At 40.9% G+C, this 27,190-nt stretch overlaps 1 protein-coding gene and 1 pseudogene across 5 annotated transcripts in view; one reads left to right on the top strand and one right to left on the bottom strand.

Moving 5' to 3' along the window:
• The window catches only part of RPGRIP1 (RPGR interacting protein 1), a 42,301-nt gene that overhangs the window by 2,592 nt on the left and 12,519 nt on the right, over positions 1-27,190 (top strand). Inside the window, exons 3-12 of one of the 5 annotated variants that reach the window (XM_021695700.2) lie at positions 24-167; positions 628-778; positions 2,992-3,444; positions 3,595-3,746; positions 4,196-4,538; positions 5,750-5,934; positions 6,211-6,414; positions 9,025-9,163; positions 18,822-18,919; positions 26,959-27,151. In XM_021695700.2, the coding sequence (XP_021551375.2) occupies positions 24-167; positions 628-778; positions 2,992-3,444; positions 3,595-3,746; positions 4,196-4,538; positions 5,750-5,934; positions 6,211-6,414; positions 9,025-9,163; positions 18,822-18,919; positions 26,959-27,151 (2,062 nt within the window). Of the gene's footprint in view, positions 1-23; positions 168-627; positions 779-2,991; positions 3,445-3,594; positions 3,747-4,195; positions 4,539-5,749; positions 5,935-6,210; positions 6,415-9,024; positions 9,164-18,806; positions 18,920-26,958; positions 27,152-27,190 lie in introns of those variants that run through there. The other 4 variants (XM_044917854.1, XM_044917855.1, XM_044917856.1 and 1 more) reach the window with 4 other exon arrangements.
• On the bottom strand, positions 7,426-7,984 carry LOC110585263 (annotated as a pseudogene).

Below are 27,190 nucleotides of genomic sequence, written 5' to 3'. Positions count from 1 at the left end.
TACCCATGCTTTTCTCCCGGTAGCCCTGTGAACCAAAAAACCAAGAAGAAAAGAAACTGTCCCAGATGCTAAGTGAGTTGCAAGTGTCGCACGTGGAGACCACGCTGGAACTAGAAAAGACCAGAGACATGCTCCTTCTGCAGCGCAAAATCAACGTGTGCTATCAGGTGCAAGAAAAGGTGGTACAGGAAGGGGGTAGATAAATGGGCACTTGGGGACCACTTCCACACTGGGAATTAAGTGAGGCCCGAGTGTCCAGGGCTGTTGCGAGGGACATGCTGCCCCGTGCAACACAGAACGTGCCGTCCTTTGATGCACTGGAGGACTCGCATGGGCCTGTGGCACCTTGGCGTAGAAGCTGGTGAAGGGGCCAGCTAATGAAAAGGGCAGCTGCGAAGCTTCAGGTTCCAGTTTTCCCAGAATCAGGAAACTGTTGTCCTCTGGCACCAGGAGCACAACTGGTCCCGGAGGAGTCTGTGATGACCCCAGCATTTTTTCTAGTGGCTCAGTCTGCCCTGTTAAGGTGATAGCAGAGTCTCCTTCACCCGAACAAGTGCCACCTTTTTATCTGGGCCCTTTGGTGCTGGGCCACTGAGATAAAAAAGTTCAGACGTTATTTTGTTTCAGGAGGAACTGGAGGCGATGATGACAAAAGCCGATAATGAAAGTAAAGATCACAAAGAAAAACTGGAGCGGTTGAATCAACTGCTAGACCTCAAGAACAATCGTATCAATCAGCTGGAAGGTATTTTGAGAAGCCATGGCCTTCCGCTATCCGGCAAGTCTTAGTCCTTTGTTCTCATCTTGGACCCGTCACGTGGCTCATGCTTGTGCTGCCTCTGTGCACCTGCCTGGAAGGCGGCCTTTTGCGTCTCGGCAGGAGACACAACCCTCCTGTTCTTCGTCCTACCGTCTTTGGTGTTTTCACACATGCGTAGCGGCTTCTTTTCCTCTTTCGTGGCAGTGTCTTCCTCTGATTCCTCTGAAGAGTTTCAGCAGGGCCCAGCAATTGCTGAATCTGTTTTGAGAATTGAGAGCATATCACTGTGGGCCCCCAGGTTGGCGTAACACACTCCCTCTCTCAAGGTTGTTTCCTCAACCCAGGCCACTATAGAGCTTTATCACTCATCTCTCATCATCCTTTTCTGTGACTTCTCTCTAAAAGTCTCTCAGTTCTTTGTTGCACTTTGAGGATGTCGACGTGACAGGGCAGCTGGCTGGACACTTGTGCAAATTTCAGTGTGGTACTTCCTTTATTTAGGACAGTTGCTGCTGACCAGGAGCTGGTCTCAGTCTCGCCTGTCAAGAATGTTGGCTTTGTTATTAGACTCAGTTTTCAGAGACCTGACTCACACTAACCAAATTCACCAAAGATTGATATTTAAATCAGAATGTTCATTTATTATTTTATGATAGTGGCTGTTTCATTGCTGCCATGAGACGGTCTGGAACTAGTGTTCAGGGCAGCCGTCTCTCTGGGAAGCAGAATCAGGAAGCAGCTTACTTAGCGCGGAGCTAGAGTGAAGGGAGGTGGGTCATGCTGGGGCATGATTTATCCATGCCAGGGCCAGTCTGTTAAAAAGTCACTGCCATGTAACAAAGGAAATCTTCCCTTGGATTGAAATTCTCATGTCTTTCAGATTCAGGGTCTTTCTCCTGGGACAGTACAGGATAAATCCTCTTATCTACTTCTGAAGACTCATTTGCTTTAACTTATAGTTCTTTCATTCCTGGTAAGATCAAAGAGTTTTTCATGTTTACCGGTTATTTGTATTGTGTCTTTTTTGAGAATTGCCTGTTTCTGTCCTTTACCTGTTTCTTTTTTTTTTTTTAAAGATTTTATTTATTTATTTGAGAGAGAGAGAGAGAGCATGAGAGGGGGGAGGGTCAGAGGGAGAAGCAGACTCCCCGCTGAGCCGGGAGCCCGATGCGGGACTCGATCCCAGGACTCCAGGATCATGACCTGAGCCGAAGGCAGTCGCTTAACCAACTGAGCCACCCAGGCGCCCTCCTTTACCTGTTTCTTGATAGCATTTTATTCATTTGTAGAATTTCTTTATATGCTAAAGCCCTGGGTCATGGAATGCAAAACTTTAAATCTATTTTAGTTACGTTAATCTTATCAGTTAAGAAACCATTAATCTAATCTTTTTGTACTCCATTTATTTTGGGCAGGAAGGCATTCTGATGTGTTCAAAATATTTTTATTCTACTACATTAACTCTCAGTACAGGAATTTCATCATCGACACACATTGTGATGATTCAAATAACTCCCCGATTTGAAGCAGACTGTATATCAAAGTTTCTGATTGGTTGGACATGGGAGGTAATGCACAGATTTGATAGACTGTCTTACATATCTTTTCATCCCTTTGCCAGTATTTTCAACCTATTTCCAGTAAGTTTCCTCTCCAACTTTTTACTCCATTACTCTTTGACTTACAGTGGATTTTTTTTTTTTTGCCTTCTTATGTTGAAACTAAATTCTTAACAGTGAAGATTCTTGTGACTGATCTGGCTGGAAGGGAAATCATTTCTTGGTGGAGCTCGATGTCATGTAGTAGGCACATGACTATATCTTGGTATTCTCTCGATGGCCCACATCCCAAATTTTTGGAAATACTCCTATTTTGTGTATCTAGTGCTTCTCTATTGGAATTAACAATTAATTCATAGGACTTTGCTGTAAGACAAAACTGACATCTGTAGATGAAATTGTGCCTCCAGTGTTTTCCTGAGCTTAGCATTTACTTTCCAATCATTCATTTTGTACCTTATCTCTAAAGCAGGCCTTGAGTTAGTTGGCCGTCAGAATTCAAAGCTCCTGGTTGTCATTCTTTTGCTTTTCTTTTTGAATTACATGGTGTCTCGAAATCATCAACAATTTGGACTTTCATCATGATTTTTATTCTCCTTCTGTCCAACTTATTTTATCCTAAGGAAGAGCTGTCTATGCTTTAATGGATAGGCAGTTTTCTTTTCCCTCTAGAACAGCTCAAAGATGTGGCTTATGGCACCCGACAGTTGTCCTTATGTCTGGAAACCCTGCCAGCTCATGGAGATGAGGGGAAAGTGGACATTTCTCTGCTGCATCAGAGTGAAAATCTTTTTGAACTACACATCCACCAGGCCTTCCTGACATCTGCTGCCCTGGCTCAGGCTGGAGACACTCAACCTACCACTTTCTGCACCTATTCCTTCTATGATTTTGAAACCCACTGTACCCCACTCGCTGTGGGGCCACAGCCCCTCTATGACTTCACCTCCCAGTACGTGGTGGAAATAGATTCCCTTTTTTTGAACTACCTTCACGGGGCTTCAGCCCAGCTTGATCTACACCAGGCTGTGGCCAGTGAGCACCACACCCTTGCAGCTGGATGGATTTGCTTTGAGAGGGTGCTGGAGACTGTGGAGAAAGTCCGTGGCTCTACCACACTTACTGGTAAGTGCTGTTGGCTTCCCACAGCTCCCAGGACTAATGTGGAATTTTCCACCACTTCTGGTGGTTTCCCATTTTCTTCCTCAGCCTTTATTCTTAATCCTCGCCACACCATCCGTATCGTCCATGCCTTTCATACTTTCTGCTATTCAGGAGCTGGTGGAGAAGACTTCGGGGTGCTAGAATACTGGATGAGGCTGCGCTTCCCCATAGGATCCAGCCTACAAGCAGGCAATAAGCGAAAGAAAGCTCAGGCCTACCTGTCAGCCAGTGTGCTTGGAGCCTGGGAGGCGCGGGAGGATAAGGTGAGAGAAAGGATGTGCCCAAGCATCTCAAAGGAGCCACAGCCAAGCAGGTCATGAGAACAGCTCAGTCTTCCACTCTCAATAAGTATTTGCTGAATGTGAATGAAGGAGAAAAACTGTCGTGCCACAACCAATCCAGACTCTTCCCTTGGTCAAGCTTGGGTTTGAAATGAAATCGTACCCTTGGAGCTAGCTGCCTCCCCCCCTGCTGTGAACAAAATAGCTTCTCTGTTCCGTTCTCTAAGATAAGGCTTGAGGGCCTGCACCTCTCTCAAATAACTATCTGCCAGAGCTAGTTTGCAGGCCCAGGAAAGTCATTAGGTTTCTGTGACCCAGTCAGAATTCAGCAGTTCCTTAGGTCATAGCTCTTCCTCATCAAGGGTGCTGGGCTTCAGCTACAGCTCTCTCAGGCTGCCCTTTTCCTTCATCCAAGACCAACATCTTTCCAGTCCAGATCGGATACTTGGAAGCATCAGAATGAGCTGCGGGTGGAAATCATCAGATGCTACGGCCTCCGGAGTCGACGGCTGGGAACCCAGCCCAGTCCATACGTCATGTACCGCTTCTTCACCTTCTCTGACCACGACACTGCCATCATTCCAGCCAGTAACAATCCCTGCTTTAGAGACCAGGCTCGATTTCCAGTGCTTGTGACCTCTGACCTGGATAAATATCTGAGGCGGGAGGCCCTGTCTGTGTACGTTTTTGATGATGAAGACTCAGAGGCTGGCTCGTACCTTGGCCGAGTCCAAGTGCCCTTGCTTCCCCTTGCACAAAACAAATCCATTAAAGGTGGGAGATCGAGGTTATTACATCTTTATGCTCTCCGCCCAGTATTGTCTTCGTGTTTTACTTTTCTTTGATTACTTGCTTGGAACAGTCTCTCTTAAAAAACCTGCTGAGAGGATTTTAGAATATGGTCAAGAGCAACAGAGCAGAAGACTTGGTGCCTCACTAATCCTATGGAAACATTGGCTGCTTCTGCTTTTTCCTCCCTTTTTTTTGGCAACAAAAGCAAGGTTCTTGGTGGGTAGACCCACCAACCTGAAGTCCATACATTCATCTCTGAACAAACCTTTTCTGACTCTGCAGTGCTTCCCAGTATTTGTGTTTACTTACGGCCTATTGTTTCTTAGCACATGACTAGATATAGACTATATGCTGTGTCCTTAATACTCTCCCATAATTTTCTTGCTTCTTTTCAGCACAAGTTAGACTTTCATGCCACATCACGACACAGGCAAATTTCTTGGATCTTTTTTTCCCCAATATAGAACTGATGTGAACTTAGGAAGGGTCAACTCTCTGGTTCCGGTATTGGGAGGGTGAGGCAGGAGTGTCTGTGCTCTCATTACCAAGTATGGTTGGGTGTAGCCAGTACCAACTATGTTTAACAAGCTTCTGGGTGTTCCAGAAAGTGTGTGAGGCCTCCCTCCTTCTGATACCACAAGAGCTAAAAAAAAAAAAACAAACAACAAAGACCCCGACTCTTTTCTCACAACTCATTCTTTGCCAAAAAGAAAAGGCAATGTGGGCCATCTGTTAAATTAATCAGTGTTACAAATCAGAAGTCTGGCATTTAGAAAAAGCCATTTTGCTGAAGTTTTCTTGGCTTTTGTTATTTTAGAAATAGGGACCACTTGAGTGTAGATAATGGTTTCTTTGGTCTACCTAAGGCTTAGCAAGCATTAGGTAATAATAATAATGCAATCATGTTTATTGGCTGGGTGACTGATGACAAGCAAGGTATACCTTTCCATACGTCTTTTGACTATCCCTTCCTGAAACCTGGAGATACCCATCTTCCCCCACAAATATTCTAAGTGAATATTAATATTCACTATTTTATGTTACTTCTGAGTGTGTTATCATTATGCTTATGTAATGGATGTTAATGACAAACAAAATATGGTAAAATTCAAAATTGGGGAATAGATAAGGCTCTGGTAAATTCTTGCCTACTTAATGTGGTCAGATCTTATTAATGTCTCTGTGTCTCTCAGGTGATTTTAACCTCACTGACCCTGCGGGGAACCCCAATGGATTTGTTGAGGCGAAACTGGATTGGAAGTCTTTCTACCTACCCCCAGAGAGCTTCCTGAAACCAGAAGCTCAGCCTGAGGAGAAGGACACCAAGGACAGTTTAGAGATTTCATCTGAAGAGGAAAAGGCTTCCTTTTCTCCCCAGGTAGCAGATCTCCACCAATCCTGTGGAGCATAGTTGAGGAAAACAGTATTAAAATTGTAGTATAAGAAATGCCCTCTGTGAATGTCACGTGTTTGGCAAACTTATTCTGCTTCCCTCATAGTGCCGTGAGCCTACCGAGGAAGCAAAACCCTGGGTTTTATTGTTGGGAGGAGAGAAAGATGGCATCTCTCAGCTCGGTGGCAGGAGAGGCATGAAGTCTCATGCTAGGCTGTTAAACACTCATCTTGTAAGGCTGTCTCTGATCCTTCTATTTAGGACCAGATGGCATTTGCTGAGATTCCCATTGAAGCTGGCCAGTATCAAGCTAAGCGAAAACCTCCACAGGTAGGAGAAAGAAAGGAAAGGGAACACCAGGTTGCAAGCTACTCGAGAAGAAAACATGGCAAAAGAACAGGCATCCAAGGGAAGAACAGAATGGAATATCTTAGTCGTAACATCTTAACCGGAAATACACTACAAGTAAGGCCTTAGAAACCCTGCAAAATTAAAATATGGGTTGTAGGGTCCCCAGATATATTATTCTCAGGTAGAAGCAAACACCCAAGATCAGCAGTAATCATGTTTTTTTTTTTTTTGTGGCCAACATGTGTTTCCTCAAACACAGGTAGTTTAATAAAACTCAGAACCGTTCACTTCATTTCAGTGTAATTTAATTCAACAGCTTATGGACTCTGCAATTTATACTGAGAATTTTACCAGTCTACCTCAACTGTAGTCAAAATAAGTTAAAGAGCGAGTATTTATTGAACACCTACTATATGCTTGATACTGTCTTTTCTTCATAGGAAACTAAAGTTACTCCGTAGCACCTAAAAATATATGAGATTGTAAATATATATTATCATAAGATTAAATAATATGATTATATGTTATAATCATGTATATTGTATTGGATAATTACATTAATATATAATTATTAATTTTATGAGATTATATAATATATATACAGTTGACCCTTGAACAACATGGATTTGAGCTACATAGGTCCACTTATACATGAGGGTTTTGTTGTTGTTGTTGTTGTTTAAGATTTTATTTATTTTTTTGACAGAGAGAGACACAGCGAGAGAGGGAACACAAACAGGGGGAGTGGGAGAGGGAGAAGCAGGCTTCCCGCCAAGCTGGAAGCCTGATGCGGGGCTCGATCCCAGGACCCTGGGATCATGACCTGAGCCGAAGGCAGACACTTAACGACTGAGCCACCCAGGCGCCCCTACATGAGGGTTTTTTTCAATAAATACAGTATTATGAATATATTTTCCCTTCCTTATGATTTTTTTTTCCTAATTTTTTTTTTACAAAAAGTTGTAAGTTTATTCCCATAACATATTCTAACATGTATCAAAGTTTCAAGCAGGTCCTTTTGAATCTCAAATAAGAAATTAACACATTCAGCATTAATTAAAAATAAGAGAAGGGTGATGATGGTCATTTATGGGTTTTAGTCTAAAATGAAAATGCAGAAAACGTTTATTTTGGTGGGTATGTGTCGATGCCGTATTTCTCCTTGTGAAGCTTCAGTTGCTCTTCCTTCTTTTTTGTGTCCATCTTCTTCTTTTTTTTTTTTTTAAAGATTTTATTTATTTGACAGAGCACAAGCAGAGGGAGAGAGAGGGAGAAGCAGGCTCCCTGCTGAGCAAGGAGCCTGATGTGGGTACTCGATCCCAGGACCCTGGGATCACGACCTGGGCCTAAGGCAGCCACTTAACCGACTGAGCTACCCAGGCGTCCCTGTGTCCATCTTCTGAAATGCCCTGTTGACATTATAGTACAAAACCACCAGGTGTCTGTTACAAACATTGAATCCTGAAATGTGATCATGTGCCTTCTTGGCATCAAAGATGAATCATAGACCACCTCTAGTTTTGGGTGTGTTCCTCACTCAGATTTGACGAATAGGTCGATATTTCCCAAATATATCATACATTTCTTCAGCTGTGATTTTGTATGGCAAATTTCTTATACGTGAAATCCGATTTACTTCAGGTGGTAGTCAAACGTTCCCCCTCTTGGCCACTTGCATCGCCATCATGATGGTCTGATAAGGTTACTGCAGCAAACACTAGAATTCCTCCAGACACCTCTGGAGTTCGCTCTACTCTTTTTTTTTCTTCAAATTTTTATTTAAATTCTAGTTAGTTATAGTGTAATATCGGTTTCAGGAGTAGAATTTAGTGATTCATCACTTACTTGTAACACCAAGTACTCATTACCACAAGTGGCCTTCTTTTTTTTTTAAAGATTTTATTTATTTATTTGAGAGAGAGAGAATGAGAGAGAGCACATGAGAGGGGGGAGGGTCAGAGGGAGAAGCAGACTCCCTGCTGAGCAGGGAGCCCGATGCGTGACTCGATCCCGGGACTCCAGGATCATGACCTGAGCCGAAGGCAGTTGCTTAACCAACTGAGCCACCCAGGTGCCCCACAAGTGGCCTTCTTAATACCCATCACCCATCACACCCCCCTCCCTCCATCAACCCTCATTGTTTCTCTATTGTTTGTTCTCTATCATCAAGAGTCTCTTATGGTTTCCTTCCCTCTCTTTTTTTTTCCTTCCCATATGTTCATCTTTTTGTTTCTTAAATTCGTCATATGAGTGAAATCATACGGTATTTGTCTTTCTCTGACTGACTTACTTCACTTAGCATAATACCCTCTAGCTCCATCTACACTGTGGCAAATGGCAAGATTTCATTCTTTTTGAAGGCTGAGTAATATTCCATTTATACACACACACACACACACACACACACCACATCTTCTTTATCCATTCATCAGTCAATGAACATTTGGGCTCTTTCCATAGTTTGGCTGTTGCTGATAATCCTTATGATTTTCTTAATATTTTCTTTGCTCTAGCTTCCTTTATTGTAAGAATATAGTATATAATACATATACAGAATGCGTTAATCAACTGTTTATGTTATTGGTAAGGTTTCTGGTCAACAGTAGGTTATTAGTAGTTCAGTTTGGGGTGGGGTCCAGAAGTTATATGCAGATTTTTGGTGTCTCCAACCCCCATGTTGTTCAAGGGCCAACTGTAGTTATATTTGTTATCCTTATTCTGAAGCAGGTGAGCTACACTGAATGGAAGTTCTCAGGGCTTAAGAGCTTCAGTGATGACAGTTTAAAAAATCAGCAAGCGGAAGAGGAAATGACATCATCGCACTCAGCAGTGATGCAGAAAGAAGCCCTAAATCCTGTAAATGGTATTGTCTTTTTTAAAATCTAATTTTCTGCTTAAGCATTAGATTATTTTATCAAGCCAGTTATTTACGTTTTTTTCCATCTTACATTGCTAAACTTTTCATGGAAAATGACTACTGAAGACCCTAGACTTAGTTTTATGTTATAAGTGTGCCGGTTAGGCCAACCAAGGCTGGAATTCTCAAAGTAGCTTTCTATGTATTTAAAGCTTGTTAGCTTGCCAGTTTAGTTACCTAGCAAGTATATCTTGTGAATTATAGTTACAAAGAAATAGGAGAAGGAGTGTGATTGGCTTATTTGGGATGTTGATCCAAATTTTTTTAATTAAGGCAAAGCTTTTTTGTGTTACAGTGAAAGGTAGACTTGGTTTCAGGTTATAATATGGGCAAACTCCATAATTCAGACCAACTCCCTCATTGATGACAACTAAAAAGGTGAAGTTAATATATTTTTAAAAGATCTTAACGTTTCTTAAAAGCATTCAATAGTCCATAAGAGAGGGAAGAATTACCTAGCCTTGATCAGGGAGATGATTGAAGCTCAGAGAAGTGAGCTGGAACTGCTTCAGCCCTGAGACATTGCTAGTCTGGAAGAAGCGGTGGAGAGACAGAATCATGCTTTTGGTGGACTTTTGGGGTGGGGAAACAGGATGCAGTCTGAATCTGGGGTATGCCCAGCATAGGAAGATGTTTACCCTGGGCAGAACTGCCCACTTTGGTCCAGGACCCAGAAGGCAGCAGCATTCTGAGTCTCTTATGTCCTGAGAGGTAGCACTGTGCTGTGGGCACTTGCAGGGCTGGAGAGACAAGGGCTGACCCAGTGCCCACCAGGACTCCAGACACCGGAATTACCCGCCACAGCCTGTGTAACAGCTGTGCTTATTACTAGCTTCGTGGAGATATAGCTGAATTTTCAAATGTCAACAAAGAACTGGAGCTATGAGAAAACTTGAGATCGTAAGTTTTAAAAAATGTTTTGTCTTAAAATAATTTCAAACTTACATAAGAACTGCATGACTAGGACAGAAAAATTCATCTACACACAAGTTCACACAAATTCACCAACTTTTAGCATTTTCCCACTTTCTGCTTTATCATTTATTCTGAAGCATTTTGGGAACAAGTTGTACATCTCATGCCCCATTACTGCTATATATTTCAGTAAGGAAAAGGAAATTATATGACCACAGTCAAGTTACCAAGTTCACAAACTTATCATGGATACATAGTACCTAATGTCCAGTTGATTCTCAGAATTTGCTGGTTGTCGCAATAATGTCCATTATTAGAAGTCTTTTGTCCCCTTATCTAATCCAGAATCGTACATTTCATTTGGTCATGTCTCTTTAGTTTCCTTTAATCTGGAACAGTTCCTCATCTTCGTCTTTCCTGACAGTTGACATTTTTGAAGAGTATAGGTGAGCTGTTCTGTAGTGTTCCTCAATTTGGGTTCATCTGATGTTTCTTTGTAATTAGATTCAGCTTATGAATTTTTTTATAGGAATACCACAAAAGTGACATTGTATCCTCCTCACTGCATCACATTAGGAGGTACATGATGTCAGTTTGTCCCATCATTGGTGATGTTAACTTTTATCACTTGGTTAAGAAAGCATCTGCCAGGTTTTTTCAAAAGTTACCATTTTTGCCTTTATAATTATGAAGTAATCTATTAGAAGATATTTTGAGACTATATAAATATCTTGTTCCTCATCAAATTTTACTTGATAATTTTAGCATTCATTTATGGGCTTTTTGCCTGAATCAGAAAGTCTTTACAAAATACATTGCAAATTTGGAAGTGAATCAATAGAAAATATAGAACTGTTCAATACAGAAATTTATCAGAGGAAAAATGGGTCAAAAACAGATTAGATACAACTGAAGTGAGAATTGTTAAAAATATTCAGAATAAAGCAAGGAGAGACAACAGATGGAAAATATAAAAGCGGAGAAGAAAGACATAAAGGATAAAATGAAGAGGTCTAAACTACATTTAATTAAATGTAGAAGAGAAAGAAGGGGGCAGAGGCAATATTTAAAGTGATAATGACTTAGATTTTTCTAGAAATAACAGAGGATATTAAGATTCAATAAAATGGGCTCCTGGGTGCCTCAGTTGGTTGAGTGACTGCCTTCAGCTCAGGTCATGGTCCCAGGGTCCTGGGATCGAGTCCCACATCGGGCTCCCCCTGCTCTGTGGGGAGCCTGCTTCTCCCTCTCCCTCTGCTGCTCCCCCTGCTTGTGCGTGCTCTCTCTCTCTCTGTTAAATAAATAAATAAAATCTTTTAAAAAAAAAGTTTCAATAAAATGAAATTCAGTGAAAGTAGGATAACTTAAAAAAAATCCAGATATAGGGGTGCCTGGCTGGCTCAGTTGGCGGAGCATGTGATTCTTAATCTCGGAGTTGTGGGTTCAAGCCCCATGTTGGATGTAGGGATTAGTTAAAAATATTAAAATTTAAATTAAAAAATTCAGATCTAAACATATCAGAGTCAAGATGCAGAAACTAAAATCAAATAGAAAATATTAAAAACATTCATGTAAAAGAAAACAATAGGGGCACCTGGGTGGCTCAGTCAGTTAAGCATCCAACTCTTGATCTCAGCTCAGGTCTTGATCTCAGGGTCATTAATGGCAAGATGCCCCAGTATGCCAAAAGAAAATAATTAACTGCCAACAAAGAATTCTCTACGCAACAAAAATATTCTTCCAGAATGAAAACAGAATAGACACTTAGAGATAAATCAAAATGGAGAATTTGCTTCCAAGCCACATTTTAAGGTTCTTCTTTAGGCTGAAGGAAAGTTATCCCAGAAGGAAACACAAAGATGCAACAAGGAATGAAAAGCAAAGAGTATGGGTTAGTTGAAATGACTGTATGAGGCAAAAATATCAGCTGTGGGGTTTAAAATATGTTTAAAATTAAATAATGTAGTGGGTTCAACAGTAGCCCTCCAAAAGTTATGTCCATATCCTAAACCCCAGAATTTGTAAATGTTACCTTACTTGAAAAAAGATTTTTTTGCAGATGTAACTAAGCTAAAGATCTTGAGATGTAGAAATCATCCTGGATTATCTGAGTAGACACACAGAGAGACACATGCAGAAAAGGAGGCAATGTAGCCATAGAGGCAGAGTTTGGAGTGATGCGGCCACAAGCCAAAGAATGCCTGGATCCACCAGAAGCTGGAAAAGACAAGGAAGAAAAGGAAAAGGCAGATTGTCCCCTAGAGCCTTTGGAGTGAGCATAGACTTCCCAATACTTTGATTTTTGACTTCAGAACTGTGAGAGGATAAATGTCCAGTTGTTGTTGTTGTTGTTTTCTTTTCTCATGAATCTTTTCACCTCTACTTCTCTTCTGGAGGTACAGACATTTCATCTGGAACAAGTTTAAGTGACTTGTACATGTTTTATGTAAGCTGGAGGCAAAACCAAGGCTAAAATAACATCTGGCCCAGCAACTAACATCACTGAAAAAGCACATAGAAAGTTCACTCTCGGGCGCCTGGGTGGCTCAGTTGGTTAAGCGACTGCCTTCGGCTCAGGTCATGATCCTGGAGTCCCGGGATCGAGTCCCACATCGGGCTCCCTGCTCGGCAGGGGGTCTGCTTCTCCCTCTGCCCTCTTCCCTCTCGTGCTCTCTCTCATTCTCTCCCTCTCAAATAAATAAATAAATAAAAATCTTTAAAAAAAAAAAAAAAGAAAGTTCACTCTCTCCTTACTTTATTGTAGAATGAATGACTCTACAGAAAGAAGAGAGAAAAAGGATAAAACGAGGAGATCTAAGCTAACTTAATTAAATGTAGGAGAAGAGAAAGAAGGGAGACAGAAGCAGTGTTTAAAGTGATAAAGAAGTAATTCACATAGGCATTCAGAAAATGAAATCATGAGAAGAAGGGCTATTTTTTCTGGGCTCTGAGTTGTTACCCTCATTAGTTAGTTGTGGATTGCTTTCTTTGATGACTTTCAGAAGCTTCTGGATTTGAGCATTAGATTCACCTATCTTGCATCCAGAGGGGGCAATTTTGAAGTTTCAAGGCTTCACACAGCATCTTTACTATACCACCAAGGAATTCTGGTCCAGGTCCAGTGTGGTCCGGTTCTGTTGCTGCTGAGGGCAGACGAGAGTTCTACACAACTGAAAGAAGTGATGGCACATCCCCATAACCACACACATCTCAGGTTACCCAGTGGTTTCTTCAAAACCTTACAAAGAACTGTAGTAATTCCTATGTGTGTCAGACCCAGATACAAGTGTATTAGCTTGATTTGTGTTGGAGTCACTTTGATAGATGATTGCAGCCATCACTGGTTATGTTGCAGCATCCTAGCACCAGAGTTTTTAGCTTACAGTAACTCAAGCCCTCACGCAGACGTTTCATGCTGCCATCCTATAGAGCATTCTTTGTGAAGATCAGGTGTGCCAGCCTCTGGTTGATGACTAAAGCTGAAGAGAGCTTCTTGCCACAGTTTAGTGTGAGGTGACGTTCTCCAGTGACAACCTCTGCAAGAAAAGTCAAACCCAAAGAAAGAAATAATAAAGATCAGAGCAGAAATCAATGAAACAGAAAAGGAATGAGAAAATCAATGAAGCCAACTTTGTTTGAAAAGATCAACAAACTTGATAAGCCTTAAAAACAAAGCAAAACAACAAAGAAAACTTGATAAGCCTTTATCTAGAATGACTATACTAATTAAGATCCAACCAGAAATTGCTTAGTAATTTGAACAGGAGAAGTTTAAAGAGTTATCAACTGTAACAGGAGATTGAACTGGGTGGGGGTGGGTGAGGACTGACTAGTAAGAAATAAAAAGAACTCTAAAAATACAGGAAAAGCAGATTTAAAGAGCATCCATTAATCCCCAGAGCTGAGACAGAGTGCCCAAAGAAGAAATAGGTCTGGTAGACAACCCCTTTCAGGGCTGAAATCCAGACCTCACTGGAAGGAGTGAAGTCACGTTTTATTGAATGGCACAGAAGTTTGCTGTGCCTGTACATCGGAACTCCAAGAAACTGTGAAGTTGACCTCTGGAACATTGCAAGCAAACCATTCAGAGAGGTACCATGCCAGTGGCATTTCACTGCAAAGCTACTTTGGCTGGGGGCTGGGGAGGAGGGGGGAGGGTATACCAGCGGAACTGCCCACAGGGAGGTGCCATATACTACAGGCCCCTGGAAACTGTAAGAATTGGATGTTGCAGAAACCATGTGCTGCTAGAAATGTGTTCTGTAGGAAACTGTGAGCTGCTGGAGCCAGGCACTAAGTTGCGGAAGCCTGTTGTAGGAGCCTGGTCTGCAGAGTCCTTCTCTTCTGCAAGAGTCTGCCTGCACATTGGAAACAGGAAGAGAAGCCTTTTCCTCCTCCAGTGATCCTTTTCTGCTCTCTACTGACAAAACTTAACATGGTGCCAGCTGGCAAAGAAGAAGTATTTACAGGGTCCAACTCTATCATTGCAGAGCAGACGATGAAGTTTTTATTTTGAGCTGAGAAGCAATTGATAATTGGCCTGCTGATCAATAAAAAAAAAAAAGAGCGAAGACACAAGTTAGCAAAATCAAGAATGAATGTGAGGCCACTACAGACTCTACAATTAAAAGGGCTGTAAAATAATATTATGAACAACTTTATGCAACTTAGATGGAAAAGGCAAATTCCTAGAAAGATACAAATTACCAGAACTGACTCAAGAAGAAATAGAAGATCAGTATTGACATATAAAAAGTATAGACAAGAATTAGTCATTTTAAATCTTCCCAAATAAAAAAGTCTAGTTCCAGATGACTTCCCTGATGAATTCTATCAATATTTAAGGAAGAAAAAATGCTGATCCTTCATAGTCTCAGGGAATAGTAGAGCAAGGGAAGCTTTCTAACCGATTTGGTTATAAAGTGGTATTGTCTTGATACCAAAGCAAGCCTAAGACATAAAAAAAAAAAAAAAAAAAACAACTATAGACCACTATTTAACATGAACATAGATGCAATATCCTGAATGAAATATTAGCAGACCAATCCAGCAAAATATAAAATATAAGGTTGCTCACCATGATCAATTGAGATTTATTCCTGGAATGCAAATTTAGTTTAACAGCAGAAAATTGATTTAATACACTGTATTAATACAATAAAAGCTTTATGATCATCTTAATAGAGAAAAAAGCATTTCAAAAAATCCAACCCTATTCTTTGTTTTGTTTTGTTTTAGATATTTTAAAATTTATTTATTTAGAGAAAGAATGTGAGCAGGGGGAAGGGCAGAAGGAGAGGAAGAGAGAGAATCTCAAGCAGACTGCCCTGAGGGCAGAGCCCGATGTGGGGCTCAATCCCATGACCCCAAGATCATGAACTGAGCCAGAACCAAGAGTTGGTGGCTCAACTGACTGAGCCACCCAGGTGCCTCCCAACTCCCATTCTTGATAAGAACTCTCACCAAACTAGGTAGAAGGAAATTGCTTCAAACTAATAAAGAATAATAAAACCTGTAGCTAACATCCTACCATGTGGTAAAAGACGGAATGCTTTTCCCTTAAGATTAAGAACAAAGAAAGGATGTCTGCTTTCACTACCCTGTTTGAACACTGTAGTAGAGATTTCAATCATGTAATAAGGCAAGAAAAAGAAAGCCATACCAGTTGGAAAGAAAGAAGTAGTGCTACCTTTATTTGCAATTGACATGATTTTGTATTTAGTTTAGAAAATCATAAGAAATCCACAAAATGTTTTTAAAAACTAAAAGCAAGTGAACAACATTGTAGGATATAAATCAAGATACTAAAATCAATTATATTTCCATATAGTATCAATGCACACTCTAAAGTGAAATAAAAAAACAGTATCATCCCAAAAGAATAAAATATTTAGGAATAAATTTAACAAAAGAAATGCAGGACCTATATGCAGAAAATTATAAAAGTTCCTGAGAGAAATTAAAGAAGTTTAAAATAAATGAAGAAATGTACCATGTTTACGGATTGGACCACTCATAATTGTTAAGATGGCAGTTCTCCCTCAGATTTATATAGAAGTGCAAATAATTTAGAATGACCAAAACAAGTTTGTAAAGGAACAAAGTTGAAGTTTTTATACTACCTGATTTTTTTTTTAAAGATTTTATTTATTTATTTGACAGAGAGAGACACAGCGAGAGAGGGAACACAAGCAGGGGGAGTGGGAGAGGGAGAAGCAGGCTTCCCGCAGAGCAGGGAGCCTGATGTGGGGCTCGATCCCAGGACCCTGGGATCATGACCTGAGCCGAAGGCAGGCGCTTAACGACTGAGCCACCCAGGCGCCCCTATACTACCTGATTTTAAAACTTACTATAAATATAGAGTAATTCAGACAATGTGGTATTAGCATAAAGATACAGATCAGTGGAATAGAATTGTGAATCCAGAAATAAACTTTTACATTTATGGCCAATTGATTTTCCACAAAGGTCCCAGGACAATTCAATATTTAATCTTTCCATAAATGGTACTAGGACAATTGGATATCCACATAGAGGGGGAAAAAACTTAGACCACTACTTCACATCATACACAGAAATTAACCAAAATATATAATAAATCTAAATATTAGAACCAGAACTATAGCATTTCTAAAAGAAAACATAGGATAATAAACTATTTGACCTTATTAGACAAAGATTTCTTAGATATGACATCAGAAGCATGATCCATAAAATTAAAAATTGATAAATTGGACTTCAGCAAAATAAAAAATGCATGCTCTTCAAAGGACACCATTAAGACAATGAAAAGATCAGCTATATTAGGAGAAAATATTTGCAAATCACATTTATGATAAAGGACTTGTATCCATAATCTGCAAGGAATTCTTACAACTCAATAAAAAGACAACTAAATTTATTTATTTATTTATTTTTAAAGATTTTATTTATTTATTTGAGAGAGAATGAGAGAGAGCTAGTACATGAGAGGGGGGAGGGTCAGAGGGAGAAGCAGACTCCCTGCCGAGCAGGGAGCCCGATGCGGGACTCGATCCAGGGACTCCAGGATCATGACCTGAGCCGAAGGCAGTCGCTTAACCAACTGAGCCACCCAGGCGCCCCAAATTTATTTATTTTTTATTTTTTTTAAAGATTTTATTTATTTATTTCAGAGAGAGAGAATGAGAGAGAGCACATGAGAGGGGGGAGGGGCAGAGGGAGAAGCAGACTCCCCGCTGAGCAGGGAGCCCGATGCGGGACTGGATCCCGGGACTCCAGGATCATGACCTGAGCCGAAGGCAGTCGCTTAACCAACTGAGCCACCCAGGCGCCCAAGACAACTAAATTTAAAATGGTCAATGGGGGGGTGGGGTGGGGGGATGGGTTAGCCCGGTGATGGGTATTAAAGAGGGCACGTTCTGCATGGAGCACTGGGTGTTATACGCAAACAATGAATCATGGAACACTACGTCAAAAACTAATGATGTAATGTATAGTGATTAACATAACATAATAAAAAAAATAAATCATATAGGAAATTAAAAGAGAAAAAATAAATAAAATGGTCAATAGAGGGGCGCCTGGGTGGCTCAGTCATTAAGCGGCTGCCTTTGGCTCAGGTCATGATCCCAGGGTCCTGGGATCGAGCCCCGCATCAGGCTACCTGCTCAGCAGGAGGCCTGCTTCTCCCTCTCTCTCTCTCCCTGCTTTTGTTCCCTCTCTTGCTATCTCTCTCTGTCAAAATAAATCTTCAAAAAAATAAAAATGAAATGGTCAACAGAGGAGCGCCTAGGTGGCTTAGTCGGTTAAGCAGCTGGCTCTTGATCTTAGCCCAGGTCTTGATCTCAGGGTCGTGAGTTTAAGCCCATGCGCTAAAAAATAAAAAAATAAAAAAATAATAAATTAAATGGTCAATAGATTTGAATAGACATTCACTAAAGAGCATACACAAATGGCTAATAAGCATACAAAAAGATGCTCAACAGCATTAGTCATTAGGAAAATGCAAAATAATATCACAATGAGATACCAGTACACACCAGCTAGAATTTATATATTCCAGAGGTTGACTGTACCAAGTATTAGTGAAGATGTGGAAAAATCGGAACCTCATACATTACTGGTGGGAATGTAAAATGGTACAACTACTTTGAAAAATATTTGGCTGTTTCTTAAAAGTTAAACATATAGTTTACAATCCAGCATTTCTCTTAAGTGTCTATCCAAGAGAGCTGGAAACATGTGATCACCCAGACACTTGTACCAAATCCTCATAGCAGCATTATTCATCATTCAGAATAAGGAAAGATGTCTTAAATAAAAAACAAAATGTACTAGTCATAAAGAAAATATTGATAAAGTCGACTACTTTATTTTTTTAAGGATTTTATTTGAGAGAGAGCATGAATGCACATGCGTGAGCACGGGGAGAGGGAGAAAGCTGAGCAGGGAGACGAGGGGGTGCTGAACTCCTTACTTGGCAAGCTGCTGAATAAGTGAATCTTTGAAAAAGAGTATTTGATTCTCAGTAAATGAAGCCAAAACTTAGGAACTCAAAACTAGTGGCCAGATAATAGATTGAAGATGTAGGTACTGGGTTACAACTCAATAAAAAGACAACTAAATTTATTTATTTTTTTATTTTTATTTATTTATTTTTTTTAAAGATTTAAAGATAGTTCTGTAACTGCAGACTTTTGTCCTGCAGATAAAGAATCCTGTGAACAGGCTTCTGAAGTCAGTGAAGCCCAAACTACAGATAGTGATGACGTAGTGACAGCGGCGTGTCTGAAATGTCCTAAGGCGGTAAGTACAGCGGGGTAATCATTGAGTGTGAGACAAGGTTGTAAATAATGATGTGTGCTTAACGGCCACAAAGGTGAAAACAATCCAGTTGTATTTTTTTTTTTAAGATTTTATTTATTTATTTGAGAGCGAGAGAATGAGAGAGAGCACATGAGAGCGGGGAGGGTCAGAGGGAGAAGAAGCAGGGTCCCCGCTGAGCAAGGAGTCTGATGTGGGACTCGATCCCAGGTCTCTGGGATCATGACCCTAGCTGAAGGCAGATGCTCAACCCACTGAGCCACCAAGGGTTCCCAATAATCCAGTTTTAATGAACCCGATGGGAAATTGAAGGTATTTAGTTAAATTTACATTGTGAATAAATGGAAATGTCTTGATACAGTCTCTGATGAAAGGATCACTTTCTTGATTTGGTATAAATGAGGACTTGCTTCAGTACTTCTCTCCTTTATTTGGATCCCTTGCCTGCCTCCTTCATTGTGTACTGTGATTCATCTCCAGCCTGAGTCATGCCCATTTCCTCAATCCACCTAAGGAGAGCAGGTTTACTTTCAGAGGTGGAGGCTAGAAAAGAGGAAAGGATTATTTGTGGGAAAGCTCAGAAAGATCATTCGGTTTCTGAAGTTTTTGACCTAAGCTTTATTTTTTTTTTTAAGATTTTATTTGTTTATTTGACAGACAGAGACACAGCAAGAGAGGGAACACAAGCAGGGGGAGTGGGAGAGGGAGAAGCAGGCCTCCTGCTGAGCAGGGAACCTGATGCGAGGCTTGATCCCAGGGTCCTGGGATCGAGTCCCACATCAGGCTCCCTGCTCAGAGGGGAGTCTGCTTCTCCCTCTGCCTCTGCTACCCCCCCCCCCCCCCCCTGCTCGTGCTCTCTCTCTCAAATAAATAAATAAAATCTTTCTTTAAAAAATAATAAAATAAAACCTGAAATTGCAATTATTTATTAAATATTACAGCCTCAGATCTCTTGTGGAACTAACTGAGGATACATACACACAAATATATATATGACTAAATATCTGCAGGTACATTTAACAGTCACTGTATTAGAATCTCTTGGGGTTATAAGTGAGGTAGGAAACAAATCTCTCTCTTGAGCCAATAGAATGCTCCCTGACACATTTGTAGGTGCTCAGTAAATATTTGTTGAATGAGTACCTGAATGAAAGATTGAAATCTGAGGATTATGAACTTCATTAGAAACATTATAAATATAGTGTGTCCTAGAATCAAGTGGTTAAATTATGTGATAGAAACTCTTAAGATTTGTAAGACTTCAGAAGAGTGAAATTATTGCTGCTTTTGTAAGGTCAGAAAACTCTTCCTTGAAAGTGAGTACTTGTACTGAAGATTTGCCGGCAACTAAGGGATATTGGAGTAGGGAGAAAGCACTCAAAATCAGTAGCCTTAAACAGTTAAGATAGCAAATACTTAAGTTATTTTCTTCTGAACTTTTATCTCTCGTATCTTTCTTTAGCCATTACATAGTTAGTATCTTGAGAAATGCTTATAAGATGGATCAGAGCCATAGGATGTTGGAATGGGACTATAAAACCTTAGAGATCATAAAGGAGAAGATTAACTAATGTGTACGGGATATAGAGCTAGTTAGCAGAAGAGCTGATCTCCAGTAAAAGTTTCTAAACCAAGCCACCTCTCAGATTAACCTGAAAAGCAGTCAGCTGGTCAGCAAGTTTTTGAACTACAAGTCAGACATTACATTTAAAATATTATTCAGAATTAAAGGCTCCTAAATAAGATCTCTTTCTGGAAAACCTTTGTGGAAGGAAAGGAAGGAAGGAAGGAAAGGAAATATTATTCAGAATTAAAGGCTCCTAAATAAGATCTCTTTCTGGAAACCTTTGTGGAAGGAAGACACTTCACCAACTGGAAAACTGAGCTTACTGGGGCGCTTGGGTGGCTCAGTCGGTTAAGCATCTGACTCTTGGTTTCAGCTCAGGTCATGATCTCAGGTTCTTGAGATCGAACCCCGCATCAGGCTCTGCGCTCAGCATGGAGTCTACTTAAGATTCTCTCCCTTTCCCTCTGCCCCTCCCCTGCTTGCACTTGCTCTCTCTCACTCTCTTAAAAATAAAAAGAAAACTGAGCTTACTTAGCAAAAACTTAGTGTTATTATCAAATTGAATTCACAGCACAAACACGTATAGTTGACCTTTGAACAATGTGGGGGTTAGGGACATGACCCCCTGCACAGTTGAGAATCCACACATAACTTTTTTTTTTTTTTAGATTTTATTTATTTGACAGAGAGAGACACAGCGAGAGAGGGAACACAAGCAGGGGGAGTGGGAGAGGGAGAAGCAGGCTTCCCACCGAGCAGGGAGCCTGATGCGGGGCTTGATCCCAGGACCCTGGGATCATGACCTGAGCCGAAGGCAGACACTTAACGAATGAGCCACCCAGGCGCCCCTCCACACATAACTTTTAACTTCCCCAAAACTTAACTACTGACAACCTACTATTGACTAGAATGCTTACCCATTACATAAACTGTCAATTAACACATATTTTGTATATGTATTATATACTGTTTTCTTATGATAAAGTAAACTATAGAAAAAATGTCATTAAGAAGATCATAAGAAAAAGATTTATAGTACTATACTGTATTTTTTAAAGGTTTTATTTATTTGAGAGAGAGAGTGCGCATGTGCACGCAAGCTGGGAGAGGAGCAGAGGGAGAGGGACAAGCAGACTCCTTGCTGAGCACAGAGCCCAGTGCGGGGCTCAGTCCCACAACCCTGAGATCACGACCTGAGCTGAAATCAAGAGTCTGACACTTAACCGAATGAGCCATCCAGGTGCCCCTATACTGTATTTATCAAAAAAAAAACGCCAGGGGCACCTGGGTGCCTCAGTCGGTTAAGCATCTGCCTTTGGCTCAGGTCATGATCTCAGGGTCCTGGGATTGAGCCCTGCATCAGGCTCCCTGCTCAGCGGGGAGTCTGCTTCTCCCTCTGCCTCTCCCCCTCCACTTGTGCATGAATGCTCTCTCTCAAATAAATATTTGAAAATTAAAAAAAAAATCCACATATAAGAGGACCCATGTCTTTCAAACCTCTGATGTTTGAGAATGGACTATACTCAGTCATTATTGTATTTCAGAATAGCTGAGCATAAGAGATCAAAGGAGTTGATCAGAGATAATACTTGAGCTTTTTTTTTGCTTTCTTTTTTTTTAGACTTTTTTTTTTTTTTTTAAGATTTTATTTATTATTTGACAGAGAGACAGCGAGAGAGGGAACACAAGCAGTGGGAGTGGAAGAGGGAGAAGCAGGCTTCCCGCCAAGCAGGGAGCCCGATGCGGGGCTCGATCCCAGGACCCTGGGATCCTGACCTGAGCCAAAGGCAGAACGCACAACCGACTGAGCCACCCAGGTGCCCCCCCCTTTTTTTTTGGCTTTCTTATGAATGACATTAAATGGTACATGTTTTTCTTTTTAAAAACTTCTTATTTTGAAATAATTATAGATTTGTAAACAGTTGCACAAAGATGTACAGGCAGATGCCAGGTACCATTCACATAGTTTTTTGCATTTTTTTTTCTTTTTTGGTACACACTATTCTGAAATGTGCATTTACCTTCAGTAACATTTTGGGAGTCCATCCAAGTTGATATAATTTAGCTTTTTCTAGTTCATTTCTCTTAACTGCTGATCATTATTTTGTTAAAATAATATGTGACCTTTTATTTAGACAGACCTCAGTGGGCAATGCTGATTGCACTTCTATGCTATGCACTTGATATTCATTAACTCACTAAAGCCTCACAGCAGCCCTGTGAGTTGTTAACTCCTTCAGTAATTATGGAGTACCTGTCTTAGTATTTGCCAGGCTCTGTGGACACAAAATGGTGAAAAAGGCAGACCTGGTTCCTTTTGTCTTGAATCCTACATTCTCCTGAGGGAAAACAGATATAAGTCAGAAAATAAATAAGATTATTTGTTGACTTTAAATACTATGAAGAAAATAATTTGAGGAGCGCCTCGGTGGCTCAGTCAGTTAAGTGTCTGCCTTTGGCTCAGGTCATGATTCCAGGGTCCTGCTCAGCGGGGAGCCTGCTTCTCCCTCAGCCCCTCCACCCGCTTGTGTGCTCGTGCACTCTCTCTCTCTCTCCCTCTCTCTAGCTCTCTCGCTCTATCTCAAAATCTTAAAAAAAAAAAAAAAGAAAAAAAAAGAATTTGAATAATAGTAATGGGAGGGGTTGAGGCACCTGGCTGGCTCAGTTGGTAGAGTGTGCCACTCTTGATCTTGGGGTTGTGAGTTTGATCCCCATGTTGGGTGTAGAGATGACTTAAAAGTAAAATCTTAAAAAGAAAAAAGATAGTAATGGTAGGGATTGAGTTAGGTAAGGTATAAGGAAATACTTCTCTGAGGAGGGGACTTAATTAAACTGAAATTTGAAGTGTGAGAAGGTAAGAGATGGAGGGAAATTGTCTCAGACAGAGGAACTGGCAAACGGAAGGACCCTGGTGTAGAAGAGATTTGGTTTATCTGAGGTACTGGAGATCAAGAGATGGTTATAAACCAGTAAAACTGGGGGGCAAAAAAAAAAAGAAGAAGAAGAAAGAAGAAGGAAAGGAAGGAAAGAAAGGAAGAAAGAATAAAATTGCGTAGCCAGACTTTGTAAATGAGCCCTAACAGGAAGAAATGTTTGATGACCACACCTCGTCACTTTTGTTATTGTACAACCAGGTAACTACAATAAAACTGGGAAAAGAGAAAAAAAAAAATGTCACAGTGAACATCTCTGTTCACATGTATCTTTGTGTATTTGGCAAATGTTTTTGTGGGATAGATTCCTAGAAGTGAAACTGCTGGTTTTAAAAGGAATGTGCACTTGAACTTTTGATGGATACCTCCAAATGATCAGCCCGTAAATGATACCACTGTTACCCTATGGTGGCCTTTTCCCCCCAGAATTCTCAGTTCCTGACTTTAATGGAATGAGAGTGTCTGTAAGGGAAGGAATCAAAAGTAATTTGGAAAAATTTAGATCCAGGTGGCATGGAGAGGTAATGAAGCACCTGAGGGGTACGTTAGATGCTGGGACTATGGGGGCTGGTGAGGCCGACTTGTGGTCCTAGAACACAGGGAGCTGACAGCCTGGGAGGTGCTGTCCCAGAAGTAAAATGTGACACAGAGTAATTTAAAATTTCCTAGTGTCCACATGAAAAGTGTGAAAAGAAACAAGTAAATTTTAATAATATATTTTATTTAACCTAGTATATCCAAGGTATTATCATTTCAATATGAAATCAATATAAACAATTATTGAGACACCTTACATTTGTTTTTTTCCTGCAAGGTCTCCAAAATCCTGTGAATTTTATGCTGGCCGCTCCTGATTCAGATTAGTTACATTTCAAGTGCTCAGTAGCCACATGTGGCTAATGGCTATTTGTCATAGAGCATAACTGGGGTGCCATATTTTCCAGCTGCAAGTTGACATCCCTAGACAATGAAATCAAAATAGGGGGTCCCAGCCAGCATTTTTTAAAAACAAACAAAAAACTGAGAAAAAATAAAATACAAAATAATAATTTGCATCACACCTATTAAGGTTAAAAATTGTTTAAGGAGACTTTTATTTCAGTGATTTCTTTTTATACACACATATAAATATGCATAGGCCAAGTTTTATAGTTTGAAACCCATTGGTCTGGTGGCTGTTCATTTTTAACTATGGGAAAAAAAAAATGTTCATCCTCATTAAGCATAGGAGGCTTTTTTTTTTGGTAAGATGTTGCTGGGGATCATTCAGGTACTTATATAGCTATGAACACTTTTCTTTTTTTCCCAGACCTCAGTGTTTCCTAAAGTGTGTTCTTTGGAAAATTAAGCCCAACCATGTCCAGGAAAAAAAACAAAAGTGATTGTATAGTCAAATATGTTTGGGAAAAACTACCTTTGTATCATCCTCTAAAAGTGTCCTGATGCATATTAACATATTAAAGGCCGTAAGTCCAGTTAGAGAAAGCTGATAACTTTGTTAATCTTGATTTTCCAAAATGTATTTTTTTAAAGATTTATTGATTTATTTTCAAGAGAAAGAGCGAGTGGGAGGAGGGGCAAAGGGAGAGGGAGAGAATCTCAAGCACACTCAGTCCCTGCTAGCAGGGAGCCCGATGCAGGGCTCCATCCTGTGACCCTAAGATCATGACCTGAGCCAAAACCAAGAGTCAGACACTGAACCCACTGAGCCACCCAGCTTCCCCTCCAAAATGTATTTGATCACAGAACCACTCATTTGTAAAACACCTATTCCTCAGACACCTTTGAGAAGTTCTGCTTCATTTTTATGAAACTATAGGGCATAGGGGTCTCAGCTTAAAAATAATTGCAACAGGGGCATCTGAGTGGCTCAGTCAGTTAACCATCTTCAGGCTCTGTGCTCAGCATAGAATCTGCCTGAGATTCTCTCTCCCCCTCTCCCTCTGCTCTTCCCCCTGCTCACACACACTCTCTCTAAAATAAATAAATACATAAAATCTTTTTAAAAATTAAAAAAAAAATTACAACAGTGGCATTAGAGAACTTTCTAGGGTGACGGTTCTGTATCTTGAATGGGGAGTTGATTACACACTTGTATATATTTGTCAAAAGTGTACATGTTAGGTTTTGTATTTTACTGTGTGTAAATTATATACATAAATGTTTAGAAGTTAAACAGAGGGGCACCTGAGTAGCTCAGTCAGTTAAGCGTCTGCCTTCGGCTCAGGTCATGATCCAGGGTCCTGGGATTGAGCCCCACGTTGGGCTCCCTGCTCAGTGGGGAGCCTGCTTCTCCCTCTCCCTCTGCCTCTACTCCCCCTCGCCTGCTGCTCGTGCGCTCACGCACTCTATCCCAAATAAACTCTTTTAAAAAATTAAAAAATAAAAGTTAAACAGATTGTCAGGAGCCACCCTAGGCAGTGTGATTTAAGAGTGGCTGTTATGCTTTTTTAATGACAGTCACTGTAAGAAATACATTTCTACATTGTGCCCAGTACAATCATATATAAACAAGAGCTTTAAGAAACAGGGCTTACCATTTACCATGAACTCTCATATTTTCTGTTCTATTCCATTCCATTCTGTCCTAGCCTATCTTATTCTTTTATTTAAAAAAAAAAAAGCTAGTGAAACCCACAACCCACCTAGCTGACCCGTAAGTGTCAAAACCCACATTTTGGAAAACATAATAGTTTTCATGATGGAGATTGTAGGAGGGTTTGTGAGGGCTGTTGAGAGGGCAACATCAAGTAGCTTTATTTTCAAGAGTCACCCAGGTTGTTCTGAAGTAGATTTGTTGAGAAATACTGCCTCTGGCTTCCTAGGAGAAGGCCTAGGAGCTCCACCTGCTTCCTAAGAGAAGCAAAGATGGGGGTGGGGATGGATCTTGGGAGAAGTGAGGGCATTGGCCTGGCAACCTAGAGCACGGGAGAGTCCCCCCCAGGTGACAAGGGAGAACCATGGCTGGTTGGGGCCATCCCAGACTGACCCCTTACTAGTGTCGGGACAGGACTTGTTGCCACACTGTGGAAGGGGAGGACTTCACATGGCCTTCAGCTTCTGTCTTGAAACTCGAGAGATGTCAGCCCTCCCCCTGGTGTCCCTAATGCAAAAATGGACACAGGGACGGTCCAAAGAGAGGACGGTGGCTGTGGCAGCAACTCTGAAGTGGGGCTGGAAGGATAGGTGTTGCTATGAAGGGGCAGGCTGCCTGGGCGGCCTGCTCTACGGCAGGCACTTTGTGGGCGCAGGAAGCTCTGGGCAGCGGCTTTACTGCTAAACTGATTCTCAAGGATGTGTGAGATAGGGGCAACCCTCAAGGGTCCCCTCCCTCTTCGGGAGCTTGGTGCTGTCAGCTGTCGCTCAGTAAACTTTGCTGCCCACCAAAATTTTTTAAAGGGTATGTGAGATGGAATATGGCTACAATTGATGTCTGAGGGAGTAATGTGTTCATTAGTTGGAGTAGAAACACTTGGAGCATCGCTAACCTATAGGAGATAAATAAGTATTTTCCTTGTCAGGTTTCGGAGAAGATGTGCATTGAAATTGTCTCCCTGGCCTTCTACCCAGAGGCTGAAGTGATGTGTGATGAGAATGTCAAGCAGGTGTATGTAGAGTACAAGTTCTATGATGTACCCTTGTCAGAGACGGAGACCCCAGTGTCCCTGAGGAAACCAAGGGCGGGAGAAGAGATCCACTTCCACTTCAGCAAAGGTGAGGCATCCCTTGTGCTTGGCTGCAAGAGTGGTCTGA

The sequence above is a fragment of the Neomonachus schauinslandi genome, chromosome 9, assembly GCF_002201575.2.
Source record: "Neomonachus schauinslandi chromosome 9, ASM220157v2, whole genome shotgun sequence".
Lineage (NCBI taxonomy): Eukaryota > Metazoa > Chordata > Mammalia > Carnivora > Phocidae > Neomonachus > Neomonachus schauinslandi.
This window is presented reverse-complemented; position numbering and strand designations above follow the sequence as displayed.